Source organism: Styela clava, chromosome 6, assembly GCF_964204865.1.
Source record: "Styela clava chromosome 6, kaStyClav1.hap1.2, whole genome shotgun sequence".
In the NCBI taxonomy this organism is placed as follows: Eukaryota; Metazoa; Chordata; class Ascidiacea; order Stolidobranchia; family Styelidae; genus Styela; species Styela clava.
The window spans coordinates 20,751,652-20,771,735 of record NC_135255.1 but is presented as its reverse complement, the minus strand read 5'-3'; the positions used below and the strand labels follow the sequence as shown (position 1 = coordinate 20,771,735).

Below are 20,084 nucleotides of genomic sequence, written 5' to 3'. Positions count from 1 at the left end.
GTACTATTAAGGAACACTTCAACACCAACTAAAAAAGACAAAAAAGTGTTTCAAATTTTGCGATTTTCAATGCCTAGAAAAGCGTTTTTAGACTGTCGCGGGCCTTAACAACACTTGTTTAAAGTTTTATTTTCAGTATTTTATATTGCCGCTTTTCACTCAAATAATTTAGGTCGTGGATTTATTCGTTAATTTGTTTTTAGAATCTCGCCGCCGATGAACGTATATTAAGTCTCACCGGATGCACAGTTCCGTGCGAGTAACAAAATAAAATAATTGTCATCGTTATCGTGGTACAAATTTGTGGAAAATTTGTGATTTAGAGACAATAACCGTCAACGTAAAGGCGTTTAGGGCCTAAATAACTTGTCACGACGATGAAAACATTTGGCGATTTTAGCAAAAGGCAATCGTACGCAATACGGCGACTTTTTCAATTTTCAAAAAAATTCAAAAGGGGGGGGGGGAGGACGAACCCCCCTGGCTGTGCCACTGTACGTAATCAATGCTATCTATTATGTACTTGGACGCCTAAGACGTGTGTGTTATCTACCGGCGCTTAAAATTCAACAGCGTTGTGACAAAAGCGCTTTTTATTTCCTAATTGTTCTCTACCGCTGAAAAATCAGCTTTTACATCGAGCGGGTATTCAAGCACCGGCCCTTGTTTATTTTTATGTTCTGTTCACATGGGCGGCTAGTCAAACGGGCCTTTAATCAAGATCGGGCGGTAAAACGGGCATGTACGGTAACTAAAACTAATCCCATACCCGACATGGACTGGTAACCGGACGAGAGGCCGTGGTTTGCCATATGGTCAAGTAGTCTTATTGGCTTTTCTCTCGCCCAGGATAAATATGTAAATCTTATCCTAATCCCATCCTATAATAGAGCTAAAGGAAAGTAACTATAAGTAGATCATTCTGTCACACCTCTGTGTTATTTCCAAAGGATGATTTGAAAGCTTGTAATTGATCTGATGACAGGTTACAGTTGCCAAGTGTCAAAATTTCAACACAGGATTGATTAGAAAGTATTTGTCCAACTGAGGATAAACCTTCAACTCCCATGTTTCTGTTTTCATACAGCCGCAAATCTTTGATCTATAATGAACAAGAACAATGGTAAATCATAATAAGATAATCTCGTTGGGCAAAATGTAAGAAAACAGACATGGGAAGAGTACGGCCTGTGGGCCAAATCCGGCCGTTGGTTAATTCAATCTGGCCCGCCCGATGCTGCCACAACCAAACTAAAATCAAATTTTGATGTTTTAGCTAAAAATAGCTCAAGGAATTGCTTGAGATTGCGGTTAAATTTAGTTATGGCGAGAGGTGTCTCGTTTTCCAACTTTGCTTTGTAATACTGTAGATATTGTTTATAAAATGTAACTTTTACGTCACATTTTCATGGCCCGCCAGTCTGAGTAGGCAAGATTTTTGGCCCCTCGTTTAAAAACCGCGCCCACCCCTAGTATAAATGTTTCAAGGTTTGGACTTCGGGGCCACAATAGTGAGTGTAAAACTGATTTTACTATTCCCTTCTAAAAAAAATTCCCTGATTTTTTGTTTTGTTTCATACCTTAATGAGCTTACTTCACAGGGTGTTTTACTGTTTGTTGCGCATGAACTATTCGAACATAATGGGATTTAAAATATACCAATCAAAATAACACTATAAATACCACTGAGATCATAAACAGGGCGGGGGGATTTAAGGCCATGAGAGCTAACCGCCTCAGGAACCGCCACACCCACAAGCAATAAATGGTTGGGAACAACTGTTCTATATATAGTAGTATCTCGCTAAATCGCAGTTGCAATTTTCCAGATCCCTGTTCAAACTAGAGCCATGAAAACACAACTTGCAGAATTTGATATCAAAAACTTCTCCACATTGTGTTTCCATGTAATATGCTGTCACTAAGTCTTCACCAAATTATGTCAAAATAAATCAAGTCCAAAGATTTCAAGTTTAAATAAAGAATGCTGAAATTGGATTGTCAATGCTGAAGCAAAAATGTTCATCTCATTCTTATACGGGTCATTTTTGAGAAAAAATTTTCAACCAATTGACTCAACATGTGTGTGAGCCCAGAAATGTTCAAATTTAATTGATCTAAAATTGATAACAATCAACATTTTCAATTATTGATTTTAGTAATAATTTAGAATAGTGTTTTTCAAAATTTATCATATTAGGCAAATCTCACAATATGACCAAAAAGACATTTATTTAATTTATGTGAAAACTGTAAACAATAGCAAATCAATAAATACAGTGGTTTATCACCGAAACATATTTATTATACAATGACTACAATGTGTTCTTCGCTGAACTTGGCTTCAAATTAGTTTTTAATAATCAAAAACATTATTTTGCAGGATTCACATAACAAATCTCAAGTATCAGTGACTGGCTATGCAAAACCTTGTTCAGAGCAATAACAAAAGGATCAAAACCTCCCGTTAGCTCATTAATTCCACAAAGCTCTGATTAAAATAAACTTTGATTTTTAAATAAACTTGCAAAGCTTGATTAGGAATATTCTTTCTGTAAAGCATTTTTTATCACAGTGACTGCTCGGAAAGAGCCTCGGTCAGAGAAAAAATTAAAGAATCAAAAACCTACATTTTTTTCATTAAAATCTCATGAAGCTTCGTTTAAATATTACTCATCCAACATTCTAATACCTCAAACTAAGGTGAACCGATTGGGGATTTTGGCTTTGTACTGCTCCAATTGTCAGTGAGTAACAGTATACAACAGCGAAGACCCGATTTGCCATTATGCAAAGTAGGTTAAAGCCTAGGGGCCTCAAGCCAAACTTTGGCTTTCCAAATTGCACAATTTCATTTTTATTCCAATCAAAAATTCAACCCATTTAATTTTGAAAAAAAAAATATTATACTAATTTAAATTAATCAAACATTTTTCACTAAATAATTCCTTTATTTATTGAATAAGAAAAAAGTACCAATATGTAACTGAACTAATTTATCTAAAATTATTATATTTTTACTATCTTGGATGTTTTTTATTGTAGACTAAAATATTTCAAAAAATGCAATGATACTTTTTTGAATGTTCAAAATCCTCAATTGGGGAGCATTCCCCGTCACACACATTCCTTTATCACGACTAGAAACAGGTTTTCTAATGCAATGCCGTTTTATCACAACTTAAGTTTCCTAAATAATTTTAAAATGAACCTGCTATCCCATCTATTTGGGTGATTAGAGCATGTTTATTGCCTGCAACCAAAACATGTCGTATCTCACACAAGTCAATAGTTTATTTAAGACGTTATATACCAGAGGTTGGCAAAATTTTTTAGTATAGGAGCCGCATGCAGCAAGCCAGGAATATGTGAGAGCCGCACAAAATTTTTTTGAAATTATTGATACTGGAGCTCGTCAAATCTGTTTGCATTGTAACTGTTACATTGGTTCTAATATGTGAATGTACCTTTGTGTATATTCGTGTCGCGAGAGGCGTTTGGGCTATTGACTGCGGCAACATCAGCAATATTTTTGTTTTCACAAAATACAATCAGAGTATGGGTGTTTGGCACGATGGATTGAATGGTTTATTAATTTAATTTTGATCAATTTAATCTGCAGTTGTGTTGACGAAATGAAAGCATTTCTCCTTAGAAATACCACGCCAATCCTCGGATATAAAAATTGTGTAGTAAATTGCACGATTATAGTTTGTTCGTATTTTTGTGAATTCGTCAAATCTGAGATGTTTCCACAACACTAAACTCAGCTCCATTGCAATGGTGCAATGCAATATTTTTAGGATATCGCCATAAGAAAAATCCTCTAGTCTGCGATATTTATTTCAAAAAAATCAATCGATATACATTAATTCTCTTATATACGTCAGGTCCCATCAGAAGTTTTAGAAAACAAAAATGAGTGCCGCAGTGACACAAAATTTTGCGATTTGCAGTGTCTCAATAGGCATTTTTAATATGTTGCCAGCCATCCTAAAACAAAAATTGTCATGTTTAGCGTTTTATTTTTAGTGTTTTATATTGCCGGTTTGCAATCTAGAAAATTTGGGTTGAGGATTCCCACCTTCATTTATATTTAGCATCTTGTCGCTGAGGATTATGATGTACCAATAACTCACAGTCCTGTGCGAAAACAAAAAAAATAAATAAACACAGAAATAAAGATGTTCAAGTCATAAATAATACGTCACGCTGACGAATTTAATGTGGCGATTTTGACAAAATACAATCTCATGCTTTATTAGCAATATTTTTCATCTTTCCAAAAATTTCAATAGGGTGAGAAGGTCAACCCTGAACCTTTTGTGTACGTTCGCAGAAAAAAACTCATTCCTATTCCTAATTACTTTTCTTGATATTGTATATGTCATATATGGAATTGTCGCATGCGACATCTGGGTGCATATATTTCATGCTGGGTCTGCGGCATTGCAGATAGTGCTACATCATCCGTTTACCTCTCGGCAAATACCCGATACTGTATTTAGCATATTTTTAAAACAATGAAGATCGAACAACGATATTTGATTGCCGCCAACTCATTTAAAATAGGGCACACAAAATAATCTCCGGAGACCAGTGACGTATCTGTGTAAAATACCGCTAATGGCAAAGCCCCTTGAAATTATCTTATTGAAAATTTTACAATCAAAAGTTTTTCCGGCCCTTTCTAAACGACGCCCATGGCACAAGCTATTGCTGCCACACCCTAGATACGCCACTGCCGGAGACGACTGACGAAGGTGGATACAAAATTATTCCACAATTATTATTATGCTAAAACCATTGTGGAGAAATTGTAAGGTATGTTTGATGGTCTTCCTCATATTTTACAACATTTTTTCACAACAATCTTCAAAATGTATCGAGCGTATATCTTCGATAATAAAGCGCTACTCTTACTACCATTCTAAAGCTATAGATCAATGCTATTTATAGAACGAGCTTTTCTGACAAAGCTAAATTGCCTTTTCTGACTGTTTACTCTCTCAAAAATGTCATTTTAGTTCTTGGTTTTCAATAATAACTTTTTAAATTAGTTACGAGCCTATATGATATGGCTAACTACATGCCATCAGGCCTGAAACAATGACGACATAACATTATTCGCGGAATATGAATGTGAGAGAAATATCGGGAACCTAGTCATGTGAGAGGCAATTCGACTATTCGCAAATTACCCACAAAACAATATGAATATTTTGCGACTCTATCAGACAGCCCCGAATATATCCCTTCTAAGAGGCACAACCTCATTTTGAGTATCAAGTACCGGTATATTTAAAAGAGTCACACCGAAATCCAGGGCACCTAACATGTTAAACTCGGCCAGGGCACATAACTTGTTAAAATTGCCCAGGGCACTTTCGCACTTTTAGACTTGCGAAGCACCTTTGCACTCATAATTTCCTTAGAGCAAACACTGACCACCTACATATGTAAATGACTGTGGTGAGCCAAGGCAATAAAATGCTTTAGCATTCTCAGAAACTATCCAAAGTATGAAAAGCATTTATTTGAAAATGTTGAGTCAGAGCTTTGGAAAGCTGCCAAGAACCAACTATAACCCAGATAAGAAGTGACAGCCCTAACTTTGTTATAATGACTTAATATTGAGTTGGCCATTATTTTCAGTCATTCATTCCATCCTTGGCCTTGTTATATCTTGAATGATAATTTCAAATTTTTTTTTACTAAACTATGCTCGGTGGAGGGGGTGGTGAAATTGTAAACATGGTAAACCTCGTAAAATATAATGTAAAATTAATCATGATTTCATTGTAACGCCGCACATTGGATTGTTTACATCGTTAGCGTTGAAAGAAATAACATTTGTTGCATTAGGAAGCCTCTGTGCAGTAATAATTGGGTATTATTCAGGCCTTGTGACGTCATCAAATTGTCAAGTTCATTGTTGAATTTGTAAATTGCGTAAATACATTTGTGAATTTCTCTGTAACGTTTTTAGCTAAAAAATTGGTTGTGGTGTTGTTTTGTTGGAAAATAACACAAGAAAACGACAGAACTAGAATTGATTAACTATAATATTTAACTACTAGACACAATACCACTCAAGTTCAAGGGTATTTTGTACAAAATTTTGAGCACTATGTCGCATATACAACGAAATATTTTGAAACCTCGCTCTAGCGACATCTCGCGGAATAGAACTCTAGCGTACGCATTTACAAAGTCAAGAGCAATGTTCTAGGGCAGTGGTTCTCAACCTTTTACCGCGTACCACTTTACTGTTTTTTACTCTGGGCGCATACCACCGAAAAACCCCTTTTAGGTGGTGGGGAACAATGGCACAAGACACGTGCTATGGGAGTCTTTTTATAATTTGGCACTACATCCTCAGTGATTCGCAAGACGGACGAAAATGTGCCCATCTCTATTCGTTCGTGAACAATAGCAGGCGAGAGTGATCTCTAAAGACTGAACTGGTCCGTAGGACGTTTCTCCGACCCGTGAAACCAGAAAAATTCTTCCAAGACTTTACTATCGCAAAATTTTTTATACTAATGTTGATAGTGTTTTGATGTGTGCTAACAAGTTCGCATGCTTCGAACTCGCGAAATCGCTTATAAGCTGGTCAACGTGGTTGACACCCTCCTTTATATTAAAATTAATAAACCATGTGCCGCTTACAGGAACTGATAGCTTAGTTTTGACGAGTCTATTACAACATTTGGGAGACTCATTTTTGATTACAGAAACTAAATTAATGCTCTATTGAAGACTTAATGACAATTGAGGTATTTAATTCACAACTATTATTTTGAAACACAACTGGAAACTGACAAATAGCCTAACACGCAAAACTACAAAAACGAGGCAATGTTTACTGATTGTTGCTGGTTACGGAAATAAACAAGGAAATTGATGCCCGGGGAAACATTCATAAAGGCCGTTCAGCGAATACATACAGTATGAAAGATTAAAGCGTAGTCTGCATATTTTGACTCAAAAGTTAAATGTTACGAAAATTCAAAACTGCTCGCGTACCACTTGATCATACCACAGGTTGAGAACCACTGTTCTAGGGCCTAACGGTTGACAATGATATAAAACTAGAAGCTTACCATACAAAACCATACAAAATACCCCAAAAATACCCCCCGGAATTAGACGGTTTTAAAAGCTATGGCAAAGATTTTGGATTCAAATCCCAGGTCCCCCATATCGTAACAATTCTGTCCAAACTTTCAAACCAAAAAGATTCTGATATAGAATTTTATACATATGGAATATAATGGAACATAGTAAAATATTATTGTATAGTAGTAACTCACTAAATATCACTGGCTGCTTGCATAAAGCCTGATTTAAAGTCAATAAACAAAAACACACTTTAAAGAATTTAATCTGAAAAATTCGACTATATGGTGTTTTGCACACATACTATAGTCAGTAAGCCTTCATCAAACTTTGTTTAAAAAAAAGTAAAACATATTTTGTACTGAATCACACAAGCTACTCACCTTCACATTTGATCCTTTTAATCCAGATGCCAGAGTTTGAAGTGAGGCAGACTTGAGATCACAGATAGCGAAATCCATGGATAGTGATGTACAGTGGGAAGCTACTGATCCAATGACATGAACATCACTGATGGAGAGAAGATGTTCAGACGTGTCAATATTATCCAGAGATGATTTGACAATGTCACTCATTCCATCCTTGGCTTCGTTCAATGCAGTGAAAAGTTCCAAAAGATCTGATTGGTTTGATACTGATACTTCTTCGAGTTGCAATTGCAAACTTTTCTTGAGAATATCTCGTTTTTCCTTTAGATCCTTGATATCTGTGAAATATATAAATAAATCTATTTTACACAAAGCATCTATCGATGATGCTTATCTCTAGCTGCTTATACAGGGCTTTTTACAAAGCAACAAAAGGCTTGAATAAGCTCCAAATAAAAAATAATTACGGTAAGTGGAAGGCCGAATCTAGTCAGCCATAGTTTATCAATGTACATAATTGGTTCCCAACCTGAGGTGCTACTTTTTCTATAAAATCTTAATCATTGGTGGAAAAAATAAATTTGTTTATTGGCGGAAAAATTAAAAAACGAGGAATTTTAAAGTCTTTGGGTTGACCAATCCCAAACTAAGGTCTCCCACTTCAGAACAATCTTAACCACCATGACATATTATCTGTAGACAGAAGTCATTTTAATTTGACTATGAGTCTGTGATTCCCAACATCTTTTTAATGATTTTCCCTCTTTACCTATTTTCTTTCTATGAATACTATATTATTTATTGAATCACTAATAATTGGCCGCTTTTCGATGAAATGTTCAAGCTGCATTCCCATTTTTGCAAAGTTCAAGTGATCAAGCATTTTTTGGGCGGAATTCTTCCTCGGTTGAGAAGCATTGCAATAAGTGTAGAATTTTACCACTTGTGTGTTTAAATTTTATTTGACAAAAAACAGTGGCGGTTCAAAATTTCCTCTAAGTTGTTCCTCATTTTTTTTTGTTGCGTGTCAATTACGCAACTGTAAGGGCTCCCGTTTCCAATTTCTGATATCAATTCAAATGTTGGAAATGTGAAGTCCACAGAAGGCAAACTCTCTATGAAATGAGTAACATGAAAGTACGAGTTGTGCACTGAGTGCAGTCAAAGACAGTTATAAAAAAAATTAATTTTAGGGTTAACGGGGTAATTTAATAACTGATAGTATTTGTATTGATTTAAGATACCTATTTTGCAGTTACGCATTGGACTTAATATCCTTTCTTTCGAAGGACCTACTAACTCAAATTCTGCATATATCGTGAAAGGGGCATGTTACAAAATATTCGAAGGGGATAACAAGGCTAAAAAGTTTGGAAACCACTGATGTACACAATATTGGGCAATAGCATGCCGCACCTCGTTGCATTAATGTGTCAGGTATATGTTTCGGACTAGAGTTTGATCAGGCTTGTCATTGCACTCATGATTCTCCTGATCTAGAATCTTTGGTTTAAATCTAGAGTAAGATGTCATTTGTGAGAATACTTCTTGCTGGCTACATTTTGTTTGTTTTACACAGAACTTCATAGTAGCATCTGAACACTATGGACAAGAATTACAGTATCAATGTAACAATTCGTACCAAGATGGCGCACAACCTGAACATAGCATGTGTACCAGGTCAGGGTTGTTCAGGTTGTGCGTCATCTTGGTACATGGTACAAGCATCCACCTAATATCTAATGATATGTATTAACTAGCTGCCTTTAAAAGGACCGGAATCAGTCTGGTTTAAAATTAATGAAGAAACAGACATGGGATTTTTACATGAGATGTGTAGCCTATGATGCCAAAAGGGTTGGCCGAGTCTAATACTTCAACCACTGGGTCATCGCATTGGCTAATTAATTAAAAATGCAAACAAGCAAGTTTTCAAACCTGAAAAATAAAAAAAAATCTGCTCCTATCAATTTCGAGTAACATGAGTAATAAATTAGGTTTAGTTTATAAAATATTGAACTTATAAGCCATAAATGTGTATATCCAATGCGGTAAAATATCCAAGGTTGAGTCTAGAGAAGAAAACGACTCCAAGTCTGGAATTGTACTATGTTAAACACTGTACATCAACATACCTCCAAGTAAATCTCCGGCTTCTTCATAAACTGTTGGATTTAATAAAAGTCCACACATCATTTTTCTGATGAGAACAAAGTGACCGGTATGGAGATGTTTATCTACGAACTGGTCAAAAGATTTTAAATCCAGTCCAAGAATATAGAAAGATGTGAGCATTTCTTGAACACTTTGATGTTGAAAGTAAAGAAGGTGTATTCCTTGGAAAAGTTTACGATAAATTCCTCCAGGAGCTAAGATGGCTAGATCAGTTGCTTCTTCCGGTTTTAAATTGACTCGATGAAAATCATCTTCTGTGAATAGAACTCGACGTTCTACTGTCCCATTGTATGATAGTTCTTTTAATTTGTCCAAAGCTTCCAAAATATTCTCTTGGTGAGTGTGAGGTGATCGTAAAATGCTTTGCATGACCATAGTCATAATACCAGTCATAGTGTTTGGCTTGAAGTCAGATTTGAATTTCAAAGCTATCAATGTGTAAACCAGCATCACAGGTGTGGTGCACAGTAACAAGTGTAATGGAGCTTTGATTTTGAGAAATTCCAATATTTTCTCTGCTTCTTCATTTCCTTCATATCCTGAAATAATTTCTTTGATGGATTCCATTGTTAATCCAGCAAGTGCAATGACCTTGTCTGGTCGAACTTCTCCCCAATAATTTCTGATGGAATGTTCACGACTGGAAGATAAAATGCGACAGCCGGGAAATAACTTTCCAGCGAGAAAATTCCATATTATTACTTCAGGATATGCAGGCTCATCTGGGCTGATGATTTCATAAACTCCATCAATTGTATATTGAAGAGTGTCCAAGGAGTCGAGCATAAACAAAACTTCTTCTGGGTGGGTTTTTGCATAATCAATTGCTAGACCTCTTTCTTCCTCTGGGAGATTGTTGAAAATTAGTTCACCTGCTGTTACTTTACTGTTTTTCATATATTGTTTGCATTGTATATATTGAACCATCTTGATGGTTCCTTGAAAATATTTTCCATGCATGGCATCTCTCGATGTTGCTTTCATGAGTGTGGATTTGCCCGATCCCGCGGGACCCACGAAACAGATATGACCTTGTTTGAAGTTGTTAAACAATTCATCAAGATGAGTCTTTTTTCTGATCCCTCTTTTTCTCTCTCCTTCCAAATTTTTTTGGAACTCAGATGACTCTGGTACGTAATCGTATTTAGATGTTCTTCCACTCTCTTCTTCCGAATCATCTTGAAACTCAGATGACTCTGATTCGTAATCGTATTCAGGTGTTTTTTCTCTCTCTTCTTCCGAATCTTCTTGGAACTCAGATGACTCTGGTACGTAATCGTATTCAATTATTCTTCCACCTTCATAAAAATCAATTTCTTCCAATAGGGGAGTGACGTCCACATTTAATTTTTTCTCAAAAACTTTGAGAGGTTCAGCAAAGTCATAGAACTCAGTGCTCTTCTGAGTGTTTTCATTGATTTTTGCTATTACTTTTTGATAAGACATCATGTTTCCTTTACAATGTCATTGAGTTTTAACATCCAGTGTAATGACCATCTGGTAAAGCTTTATAAAAATATATCCATTTGATGTGATATTCTAATACATTTTTTAGACAATATCTTCAAAGTTACCAGATACAAACTTTACCTAAACCTGCTACAAATCTGAGAAGAAAATATTTGTTAACTAAGTGCGTCGAAACCTAACATACGGTAGATACCTGTAAATTTCTTATGGGTGAATGGGATATAATATATTATACTTTTGTAAACAGTTACAATTCCTTATATCTTCCTAAAATTGTTTCTAAATTAATATTATTGTGTTTTCCCTGATTTCAAGTATATTAGGTATTTTTATTATGTTGTTTATACAACACCCATTCAAGCATTATATTTCGAACTAGGCCCTCCATACCATCAGCCACTGATATCAAACAGTTTGCATGAGACTACTATTTTTTGTCAGGAATTTTACTATACCCACAGAATTGAAATACTGGTTTGAAGAACACTTATTGTCACCAAAGAGTTACATTATGGTGCTTAACAAGTTCAAGGTGGACCTTGAAATACAGCAGAAAATATATCGAAATATGCAGTGGTTCCAACAGGAGGGAGCTCCTCCACATACAGCCAATATCACATTGAATGGCTTGAGCAACGATTCTCTGATTGGTTGATTAGCAGGCGGCATGATACTAAATGGCCACCACATTCGCCTGACTCGAGTCCTCCATATTTCTACTTATATGTCTTGGTAAAAGATAGAGTTCATCAGAATAATCCCAAAACTATTGCCTAATTAAAATTGGCCATTACGCAGAACATTTGTGCAATAAACAGAGAAGAATGAGCCAGAGTGATTGATACCTTTGCCCGAAGGTTTCAAGAATGTCTTCGACAGAAGGGTGGTAATTTGGAGCATTCATCTAAATAAACCTTGAGAGGTTCCCAACTTTCATTACTCAATTGTTATTACACGAGCTCACAGAAAATGTTAACATTTATAGTAATGAATGGTAATTGTTTTCATTTATTTTGGGACACCCTGTATTCATGAAATGTTTGTCAGCATTTTTTTCAAATTTTCCATGAGGATAAGCGGACTCATTCAAAACTGAAATATGACTATTCCAAAGTGAGCACCCAATTACTGCTGACATGTCTGGAGGTATGAAAAAATTCTCAAATACTCGCTATGGTATATAGCAGGGGTGGGCACACCGCGGCTCGCTAGCCGCATGTGACTCGCCAGACTTTTTGTGCGGCTCTTCTCGCTAACAAAAATTATTATCCAAATTTGAACTAACTTTTACTAAAAACTTTAATGTAAACTTTTTTAATTTATTAAAAGTTATAAAGAAGTTTTCGTCAATGATTAGGACAAATTATGTTTTAGTATGAAAATCGCTGTAGCGTTGAATTTTGAATTTAGGTCAGTCAAGTCAGCAAATCTTTCGTCACAAGTCACAATGGTCAATGTTTATTGATACATCGGCGGTATTGCAGCTTGATTGCGGTTAGTTAGTCTATATAAGTTATTGTGCAATATGTCCTCAATTAAAAACAAAAGTACGAAGATGAAAACAGAGTTGTCAAGTCAGAATGGGAAGAAGAATACGCATTTACCAGTCAGGAGAATAAACCTTTGTGCTTAATCTGTCATAAGCTACTAAGTCAGAATAAAGACAGCAATGTTAAACGGCACCATGAAACGAATCATGAAAACCTCTTACGAGACTACCCTCATAAATCAGCTATAAGGAGCACAAATTAAATGAGCTCAGACTGTGCATATATTTGAGTATAGCTGCCTTTTTCAGATATTTATTGTTATTAGACTCTTGTGTGACTTTTTTTCTGTTCATGGTATTTCGATACATGAGGCTCTTATACTAAAAAATTGTGCCCACCCCTGGTATATAGTCTTGATTCAGCTGCTTAACTTAGGTGACAAGTGCAAGTTTATATTACCCATCAGATATTGTTTGTATATGAGACACCAATCGTTCAAAAGAAAATTCAAATTTTATTGGAATTGCAGGGTATTGATAAAATTCCATATGCTATTGAGTTGACGGCCTCTACAATAAGAGTTTTAATTTACGTACGACCTGTTATGCAATCTCTATAAAAACCTCCCCTCTCATTATTTTTTTGCCATCTATTTGAGCCTGTAACTCGTCCTATGAATATCTAATTACAAAACTAAATTTAAAAATTATTATTAAACAAGCCGGTAGGTGCCCAGTATGGATCTTTGCCATTACTTGAAGACCGTGTAATTTCAGGTTTACCGATTGGTAATAGGGAGACGCTATTGTACCGAGAAAAATGTACCAAAACTGCTAGTTCATATTGCGCGCTGTTCATCTTATTGCTATCCTTGCGCAAATGTTCCGCAATTGTTAGATTACTCAGAATAATAATATTCGACTTTTTTGACAAGAAAAAGGCGAAAAAAATGTGAGAAAATGGATAATTTTTAACGATTGTTGTGTTTTTCGAGGCTGCCATGCAAACGAAACAATTCAGACATTTGGTGAAATGTACATTACTAGGGTGGCACCAGTGTCAACAAGATTGGCCCATGCGCTTAGACGCTAAACAGACAGAACAAGAATAATCTCCTAGAGCGGAGATCTAATATTTGTAAAAACTAATCTAAGATCTTGATATTTATCTTGCTGGATCTGCTCAAACTCAAAAACTTCACTTGACCTGGCAAAATCACAATCCGCATTATTAACATACCGCTATATTAAATTTCCGAATCACACATATACATTTTATTTCCATTTATTTTTATCCATTATTCAACGCTGATGCTATATCTGAATGATTACTTATATACAGCATGGAACAGAGCCGCAGTGTCTTAACCAGTCTCGCATACCAACCCTCACAAATAATGGCCAACCAATTATTGTTGAATTATTTCATTTTCTGTAGCTTCAAATGTTTTGACTTCGTTTGTGGTGATAAACTCTCTCTTTTATCACAACAAATATAAATTGATTAAATACTATGTTTGACATAGCTTCACCTAAAACACAAGGATATTTAGACAAGAATGACATAAAAAGTAGTTTTAGAGTTTTCACAGGTGTAGTCTTGTCAACTGGCAGTAATAGACAAAACCTCTATTTAACAAAAGACTATTATTAGGCCTAATTAGGATATAGTTGAGCTAGTCATCTTGGAATTTTGAAAATGCGGCGCAGTTCAACCTCGAATCCCATGGCTGATCAAAGGCATAGCAACTTCAAAATGTGAAAAGGAACCCATTTTTATTTTCATTTAACACGACACATACCTACGCTTTTTGCTTTGGGCAAGCCCAGGTACAAGGAGCCAATTTTATTTTCAAGAAGCTTACTCTGCTGTTGAAGTTATCCAATCAATATGAGCGCAAAATTTCATTTAACCTCAGTCGATTCGTTTAAAAATTTGGATTGATAGTAAGCCAAAAAATGTTGAATCATCAGTGAATCCCTTAGAAATAGGGCAAAATAGTGTTGTAGAGACACACGAGTTTATGTCTCATAGGAAATGCCACAAAATAGCTACACAAAAAACATTTGGCAGAAGACCCAGGCTACGTCTATGACACTGTGTAGGCTATACATTTTATAGGTAATTATACAGATAATCTTAGTTTTTGGTGCAATATATGAAAAATTATCAAAGAATACAGTCCAAGTTTTTCATACCAAATTTTGGAAAGTCAAATTGGGTATCAGTCATAATAATATCACAAAGTATTCTATCTAAATGATTTAAAGTTTTGACACTCAGAAAGAAGAATTATAGAATACAAGACTATTCAGATATGAGTAATATTGCATTTGAGAAAAAGCAGTCAATTCACTGTTATTTCATGTTGCATTAAATTCACTGCTCTTGATCTAGATTGACCAAACATGGGCTCTTGATGGATTGTTGATTTATCTACTGACCATAATCGTCCGAAGAAGAGTTCATTTATTATAGCTCTTTGTGTACAGCTTTATAGGACTAGTGAATATATTGGTAATTTAAGAAATACAGCATATTATTCACCTGTCTGTCGTCATCTGTTTACTTAGCACTTCAATATCTGGTACTAACTGGCATCTTATCAGAAAATCTAAATAATCATTGACTAAGAGTAAACAAAAGGTACAGAAATATCACAGAAGAATTTCACAACAATTCAGAGGTGCGACAAACTACGTAAACACAATATCCAGCCAATACAAAAAATAACTTGATTCAAAATTCCCGCCATAAAACTACGAATCAGACAAAACAGACAGACTAGAAGAAATGAACACATCGGAAAAGTGAGGAAACTTTAGTTTGAAAAATATGTTTAAATACTGTGTAAGAAATATATTTACAGAAGAAAAAAAAAACTAATATACAAACTTCCAATAGTAAAGTTTGAATTAAAATTACCATTATTCTGCAAAATATTCCAATATTAGCCTTATCTGTGGAATTAATTGTACATGACAATCCAATTGGTTCGGCCACATGTTGTGTCAGCCCAGACCAATGTATGTGTAATAATTAATAATGTGTGACTGGGAGGTTAAAAATCCAATTTATTAAATAAAAATGCAGAAAACAATACCTCACACTACTGCTCCCAAGTTATCAAACCTTCTAATAAAACCTTAATTGAAAAACGAAGATAAACATTTTATTAAAAACATTTACTATGAATTGGACACAAGCCACCCTTTTTACTGACTTGTTCCGTGCTTCATGCATAAAAACTTTGAACCGGTGGCTATAATTTATGTTGGATAGAGCTCCAACCTCAATAGAAAAATTTCCAAAAAATTACTTGAATACCACAAAGTGTCTTCATATGGTTGTTCAATGTGCATTACGCCAAACCCTACACCCCAGATAAATTCTTCCTCTATGTTACTATAACATATTATTTTCCATATATTAATTCCACGAGTTGATGATGCTCACAAACAGTATGAGACTATCATAACCATCGTTTTGATTCAAAATATCTAAGAACCTGTCTATCAGAGGTACTGTTAGTTTATTCTAATCTATTGCAGCTTTTTCTGAAGTACTTTTTGCAACTAAACTAAGGCTATTTGGACAAAGTGACAGATTGATGACTATTGAGTTATTTGATTTATACTTTAGAGATTAGATAATGATTGTGGATAATGCATTATTGTCGGATATATGAAAAACGAACGCGGACCGTTTCATTAAAACTAATTAATTATCATTCATTCTTTTATTTTGGCTCTGCAATGCTGTCGCATTAACGACAAGTGTATTGCTGTCTCGTGAAGGATTAAGCCAGTTATAATCCATAAGGTTTTCTTGTGTTATTTTTAACAAAACAATAGTACAATCAATATGATAGTTAAAATAGTTACTGAGAGTTTCACAATTGCATTTTCGGATTGTGCAAATCCAATGCAAAATACAATGAATACATGGGTGCACCGTCAGAATATACACCAAATGATATCATAAAAAACATATGGTGCTTTTGTCTGCGTTAGATAGATATATTTGACTGGGTTGCTTTGCATTAGTAAATTCACCTATGATTGATTTAACCATGTGACTGAAAACTGATGACATCAGTAGGTTCACGGTTCATTGATATTTTTTGTTTTTGAAGTTTGGTAATGGGAATGTTGAAGCAAGAGAATAATTAATCGGTTCCATAGGTTTCAGTCCCTTTACACAAATTGATGTAAAGTAGGCAAACAAAATTAGGTATCTCTTTATTGGTACACACACTACTGGAGTGCCGTAGTATCATATCGGAAAGAGAAATCTGCTAGAATCTCTAGTATTTCATAAAGCTTAAATTTTTTCAATAGACTTTTTCAAAAAAATAATTTAAAAATCCTTTTTACGTATGTGTGATAATTAATAACGTGTGACTGAGGAAGTTAAAAATCTAATTTATTAGGCAAAAATATAAAAAAAATACATCAAATTACTGCCCCCTAGTTATCAGAAACATTCTCTTAAAACTTTAAATTTAAAAACAAAAATAAATATTCCATTAAAAACATCTACTATGAATTGGAGCTACCCATTTTACTGACTTCTTCCAGGCATCATGCATTAAACTTTGAACCGGTGGCTATAATTTATGAGGGATAGAGCTATAACCACAACAGAAAAATTTCCAAAAATTCACTTGAATGCTACAATATGCCCTCATAGGATTTTTCAATGTGTATTTTCCCAAACCCTACACCACAGATAAATTCTTCCTATATGTTGCCATAACATATTATTTTGAGAATAATTTCACGAGTTGTGGTTTGCAAACTTGTTAAGACATTCATAACCATCGTTATGATTCAAAATATCTGAAAACCTGTCTATCAGAGGGACTGTTAGTTTATTCTAATCTATTGCAGCTTTTGCCTTTAATATTGAACAACAATATTGAATATATAAAAGTTATAGAATTGTCTGTCATAAAGTTTGAATTCGTCAAAAATTTTAATTACATGTATACAAAATGTAATACAACATATTGTGAAAACACAGCATGATACAAAAAAAAAATTAAAATAAATCTTGAATCAAATACCCAATAGTTGAATCACGGAGTGGGACATATTAATCGTAAAAATTTTATGTCCAATCTTACTTGAAGCATCCAGGATACATTTTATATCAGAGGTATTATGCTATTGGCCAATCCGCAAGATGCAAAAAGTGACATAAAAATGCTCAATTTTCGCATCTGCTCAGACACCTTTATCACTTAGACATATTTTCAGGCGTGGTCTTAAACATTACCTCGTTTTTGAACTCTATTCGTTAGTTTTCAGTTGTGTTTCCGAAATTTAAATAAAAATCAGATAATTCAATGATCACTCTGTCTTCTTAAGAGTTTTAATTTGATTGCAGTATTAAAAATTAGTGTAGAAATGCTGTGATGAACTGGGCTAAAATTCTTTACCGGTACTTTTAAACAACAGATTGCTGTATGTGATGAATCATAATGATGGTTTGAAACACATATCCTATTTTACAGGCGCCAACTCGTGAAACCACTCTTAAAATAAGCCTTTGGAATTTTGGCAATGGTAATGTATAGAACGAATTTTTCGGGGTCAAACGTCGGGGTAACGACCATCCTAACTTTTATTCGACCTCAGTAATGTGACGGGTCATTTAATACTCTCCCAATTATGACATCACACAGATGTCACCTTCCACGAACTCGCGTTTTTTCGTGTCCGTTGATTTGCGGAGCAGCAATGCCAATAATATAATTATTGATTTCAAAGAAAAATAGCAGAAAAACGAACGAAAACCTACCATTTTCACGATGAATGTGGATTTCCTTTTACCACAGTGAAAACAGCTTGCGTATGTCTCATTTGCGAGGCGATTATGTCGACGACAAAGCGAAGAGACATTTCACATCATGTCACTATCCATTGGTCAGCGCAGTACGGGCAGAAAAAGCTCGCCTTTCCAAATCAAACAGCAATCCTACGTTACGAGATCAGTATTTAGTTCAAGCATTATTTGTGAATCAACATTTTTTGACATGAACTTCACAAGGAACTGAGAACGGAATACATCTTACTGATGAAAATTTGCAAGACCCGCTCAAAGTTACAGTATCAAGTTACACGCCGTAGTACAACACACTGGCGGAGAGCATTAGACCAGATTTGTTTGATTTTGGTGGTCTCCTTGTTGAAAACAAGATATTCATAATTAGTTAAATGTGTTTGTAAATGTAACATTCGGCAGTACAACTGTTAAGTTCATTTCATCTTAGGGTTATGCAGAGTGTTTGTAAAAAAGTAGGTTCATTGTGAACCTGTGGTTTCCGAGGATATTATTGTAGTGATCACTTTAAAATCAATTTGAAAAACACTGGCCTAGTCCATTGTAGCGTTTACCAAACTATGTTTTCATTACTGCAACTAAGCTTGCATAAAATGACAGATTGATGACCAGTGGGTTATTTGATTTATACCTGGATTTTTGAACCACTGAAACTGACAAATATCTAACGAAGCCAATAAAACAAGACAACATATACAACGATGCCTGAAAATGTGTCTTCAATTTTTGAGCCATACATATTGATTATACAAATTGAATGTCCATTCAAGCATGATGCAGGTTTAATTAAATTTTCTATTCAATTAAAGAGTCCAGCTGCACACTAACACAAATGTATTTCTGTAACGTTTCGTCCGACCAGAGTCAGACTTCCTCAGACAAGCAGTTTACAACAATGGCAAGAAAGAAAATTTGCTAAATGAATTTGAAATATCAAATCAAGTATGACGTAACAATGCATAAACATTTAATTTGCATTTAGCCGTAGAAGTAATGATTGGGAAGATTAGAACCACAAATATCAGTGGAGCTCATTTCAGATGTAATTGAAAAAAATAAAATAAAAAAAGGGTTTTATTATTGCCTTTACGAAAATGATGGGTAACTAAATGTAATTGAAATTATGGGCACTTAGAGAACCACGAGGAAGTAAACCAACATTTAAACATAAATCAAGGCTTAGTCTGGTGAGGACCAATTTCAAAATTAAAAAAGGTTAAAAGTTATTGCTGAATTTTGATCTTAAATAGCGTTAAAATATAATATTAATTCATAATAATAAATGAATAAATTACCCATCTAGCATATTTCGAGTAGGACAAAAGAAAATAAATAAAAAAATTTATCGCAAGCACATAGCTCCAAGGTTTCGAATTATAATTAAAATTAAACGTGGGACACTTGAAAATAGTAAAATAAAACGCCAATCAAGGGGCGAGTAATAATATAAACTTAAGAAAAAGAGTGATTGTTAAATTTAAATATTATATGACGTTGGAATGAAAATTATTATTAAATAATAATTCTTAGATGAGTCTACAGTCTATTTCTCCCGTGAATTGAGTCCTTTTGGTTCCAATGTTCCGAATTTGTTGATGTAGTATGCTTCTAC

General features: G+C 34.6%; 2 protein-coding genes across 2 annotated transcripts in view; both read right to left on the bottom strand.

The window, feature by feature from the left end:
- The window catches only part of LOC120332073 (uncharacterized), a 60,838-nt gene extending 49,724 nt beyond the window's left edge, over positions 1 to 11,114 (bottom strand). The window contains exons 1-2 of the mRNA XM_078113742.1: positions 9,626 to 11,114; positions 7,506 to 7,828 (exon numbers count right to left, since the gene is read on the bottom strand). Of these exons, the coding sequence (XP_077969868.1) occupies positions 7,506 to 7,828; positions 9,626 to 11,114 (1,812 nt within the window). The remainder of the gene's footprint in view (positions 1 to 7,505; positions 7,829 to 9,625) is intronic.
- Positions 1 to 20,084, bottom strand: part of LOC120330659 (uncharacterized) — a 313,252-nt gene that overhangs the window by 236,339 nt on the left and 56,829 nt on the right. The window lies entirely within an intron of this gene.